General features: G+C 34.7%; 1 protein-coding gene across 1 annotated transcript; it reads right to left on the bottom strand.

Moving 5' to 3' along the window:
* Positions 1-2089: 2089 nt before the first annotated feature.
* Positions 2090-2865, bottom strand: LOC132061162 (uncharacterized). The gene is made up of 2 exons (XM_059454020.1): positions 2559-2865; positions 2090-2352 (listed from the first exon to the last, which is right to left on the bottom strand). Exons 1-2 carry the CDS (start codon positions 2863-2865, stop codon positions 2090-2092), a joined length of 570 nt encoding a protein of 189 aa, XP_059310003.1.
* Positions 2866-3687: the final 822 nt, after the last annotated feature.

The raw sequence follows: 3687 nt of genomic DNA, 5'->3' as shown, positions 1-3687 counted from the left end.
ACATTATTCCCATTGCCCTTTCTTTAATGAAACCACTATATATCACACCACAACATCTACTTTTTAAGAGCATATTGTAAAGAGTTTGAATTCCCAATTCTCATCTATTTTTTGTGGACATTCGATTTTATGACCCCGTATTCATATTTTCACGGTTTACATTTTTTATTTACATGGTAGAGGCCCATGGCAAACTCCCATGCATCCACCACATAGCGAATTAATTAAAATAAAACATAATGGATTCATTACTTGCATGTAATTTTTAATGATTTCAGTCTAGAAAATTTGAAGAATTCAGAGATACATATTGATGAAAGAAATGAAAGAGATCAACATTCAAGAACACCACAAGATGAAGAAGAAGAAAGTAGTTTTAGAGAGAAGATGTATTCACTTCATTGATTGATGATTGTAATGTATTAATGAATACAATGTACATTGAAGTATATATACTAGTAATCATGCTTACTAATCTATCTTAACTGTCTAATTAGTTTGTTAATTACCGAATAACTACCATGAACTAATAACTGACTTTTGGACTTGAATAACTAACTTTTGGAATTGCATTAATTGCACTTTTGCCCCTGTGTTCCTTCTTCACTTGGTTTAACATACCCTCTCAAGCTACGATCTGTGGCAACTGTGAAGATATTTAGCAGTCCTAGCTTGGAAAACAAATGCTGATGCTGCAGTGTTGATGTATTCAGTCTTCACCATACCTTGTTGAATTTTTTCCCTGATGAAATGTAAATCTATTTCAATATGTTTTGTTCTCTCATGAAAGACAGGATTTGCAGCTATTTGAATAGCAGATTTGCTGTCAGTGTACATTGTTACTGGTAATTTGATCTTGACACCAATTTCTTTCAACATTCCAAGTATCAAAGTTAAATATGCAACTGTCACTGCTAAGCTTCTGTACTCAGACTCAGCAAAATCCTGGATATAGTTGATTATTTCTTTGATTTCTAGGAGATAAGTGACTCTCAAAACTTAATTAAGTACCTAAAGGACTGATTTCCTTGTATGTGGGCATGTAGCCCAATCAACATCACAGTATGCTGAAACTATTTCTTATGAACTGCTAGATAGAAGTATCCCTTGACCAGGTTGATTCTTGATGTATCTAACTATTCTGAGTGGAGCATCATAGTGTGATTTCTTTGGTTGTTGTAAAAACTGGCTAAGTGTTTGTACCCTATAGGCAATGTCTAGTCTAGTGACTATAAGATAGAATAGTTTTCCTATTAATCTTTGATAAGAGTCGATATTTTGAATAAATTTATCATCTGAATTTTATTTTTCTAGTACATGATCATCATACTCCTTTGTGGTGAGTTTTGTACTGCAGTCAATAGGAGTGTTGATTGGTTTTACTATTGCCAGTCCTAGTTTTGATATCAGTTTAATGCATACTTTCTCTAATGCATTAGAATTCCTTTGCTTGACCTTGCAAATTCAATCCCTAGGAAGTATTGCAATTCTCCCAAGTCTTTCATCGTGAATGCTAGTTGCAGTGCTTGTTTTGTTTCCCCTAGCTATATTATGTGATCTTTAGTAATTAAAAAATCATCCACATATACTAGCACTAATACCATTCCTTTGTCAGTATGCTTTATGAAAAAAGAATGAACATATTGGCTTTGTGCAAATTGTAGTTGAAGTAATGCTTCTGTCAGCTTAAAGTTCCATTATCTTAGAGCTTGTTTAAGCCCATACAAGGATTTAATTAGCCTGCACACTGGTCTATGCTCCCCCTGGCTATTGAATCCTTGTGGCAAATCCATATAAATCTCATCATGCAAGTCACCTTGTAAGAAGGCATTGTAGACATCCATTTGGTGTTTGCACCAATTTTTAGCAGCTGCTATAGATAGAATTGACCTTACTGTAATCATCTTTACAACATGAGAGAATGTCTCTTGATAGTTAATACCCTCCTTTGACTATATCTCTTTGCTACAAGTCTAGCCTTCAATCTCTCAATTTCACCTGATGCTTTGTATTTGATCTTGTAGATCCATTTACAGCCAATGGGAGTTTCATCTTCTGGTAAGTTGACAATTTCCCATGTGTTGTTTTCTTAAAGTGCAGAGATTTCTACTTTCATTGCTTCAACCCATCTAGGATCTTTAGAGGCTTCGACATAGGTTTTAGGTTCTGTAACTTTTGAAAAAGCAGTAAGAAATGCTTGATATTTAGGAGCAATAGAGTCGTATGAGATATAGTTGGCTATGGAGTAGTTTGCAGCTAGATTTGATGTAATGAAATCCTTCATCCATATTGGAGGTTGTCTTGATCTTCCTGACATTCTAGTAGGTGCTTGTATGGTACAATGGACTAGTTCTGATGTTCAGTATTGACAAGAGGTTTTTCTGGTATAGGATATTGGTTTTGAGACTCAAGTAGGATAGTAGGACTTGTAGGTGCAGGTATTTGTATGACTTCTGAATTTTGAGGTGGATCAAATGGTGAGACGGTTTGTTATTGAGGAATTTTAGATGGTCCAGATGGAGTTTGGTTAGAACATGACAAGTGATTTGTATGCTGACCCGTAGGTTCTTCAGTTAAGTGATGAGTCATGTCACGAAGGAAAAGAGGTGTTTCTGATGTGTTCCATTTGAAAGGAAACTCAATTTCTCTAAAACTCATATCTCTATTCACACAGAATACCTTGTTCTTCATGTTATACAATATATACCCCTTTTGCACTTCTGAGTACCCCATCATAACACAAAGTTTTGCTCTTGACTGTAACTTATCAGATATAGTTAAGTCTTTTGCATAACACAAGCAGCCTAGCACTTTGAAATGAGAAACTGATGGTTTTCTGTTGTACAACTTCTCATAAGGAGTCATATCAATAATAGGTGTGGGAAGTTTGTTAATAACTACTGCTTGAACACACAGACCCCGGAATTTGAGTGGGATATTTGCTTGGAATCTAATTGCTTTTGTTATTTCAAGAATATGCTTGTGCTTTCTTTCAGCCACACCATTTTGTTGTGGTGTATATTCACATGACCTCTAGTGTATAATGCCTAACTTTGAAAATAAACTGGTACAAGCTTTATTCACAAATTACATCGTACCATTGTCAGTTCTCACCATTTTGAAAATTTTACTGAACTGAGTTTTGACATAGTTTAAGTAATACTGTAAAACGACACACACATAAAATTTCATCTTGAGTAAGTAAATCCAAGTCATTCTTGTAAAATCATCTACTATTGTCAAAAAATATTTATTTCCATCATAAGTCTGAACTTTATAAGGCCCCCGTACATCCATATGAATGAGATCAAAACTATCTTTAATCTTAATGCAACCAGTAGGAAAAGACAGTCTATACTATTTTGCAAAAGGGCTCACACTACATTTCTGAACATTATTCAATATTACATCAGACTTAGCAAAAATCAATTGACTCAAAGTACTACTAGAAGTATGTCCAAGTCTCACATGCCACAAACTTATTTCTTCCTTAGTGATTGAAATATCCTCCTTGGTTGTCAGGCTGAGCTTTGGTTGACTATCAACAAGTTCGATTAACTTATTCAACAGTATATATAATCCATCTTGTACTTTACCAATCTCTTTCACCCTCCCATTGTAGAGATCCTGAAATAGACAGAAGTCAGGGTAGAAGGAAGCAGCACAACACAATTCTCTAGTCAACTT

The sequence above is a fragment of the Lycium ferocissimum genome, chromosome 6 (genome assembly GCF_029784015.1).
Source record: "Lycium ferocissimum isolate CSIRO_LF1 chromosome 6, AGI_CSIRO_Lferr_CH_V1, whole genome shotgun sequence".
NCBI classification, from domain to species: domain Eukaryota; kingdom Viridiplantae; phylum Streptophyta; class Magnoliopsida; order Solanales; family Solanaceae; genus Lycium; species Lycium ferocissimum.
The sequence above is the reverse complement of the archived record's forward strand: the minus strand, read 5'-3'. Positions and strand labels throughout refer to the sequence as shown.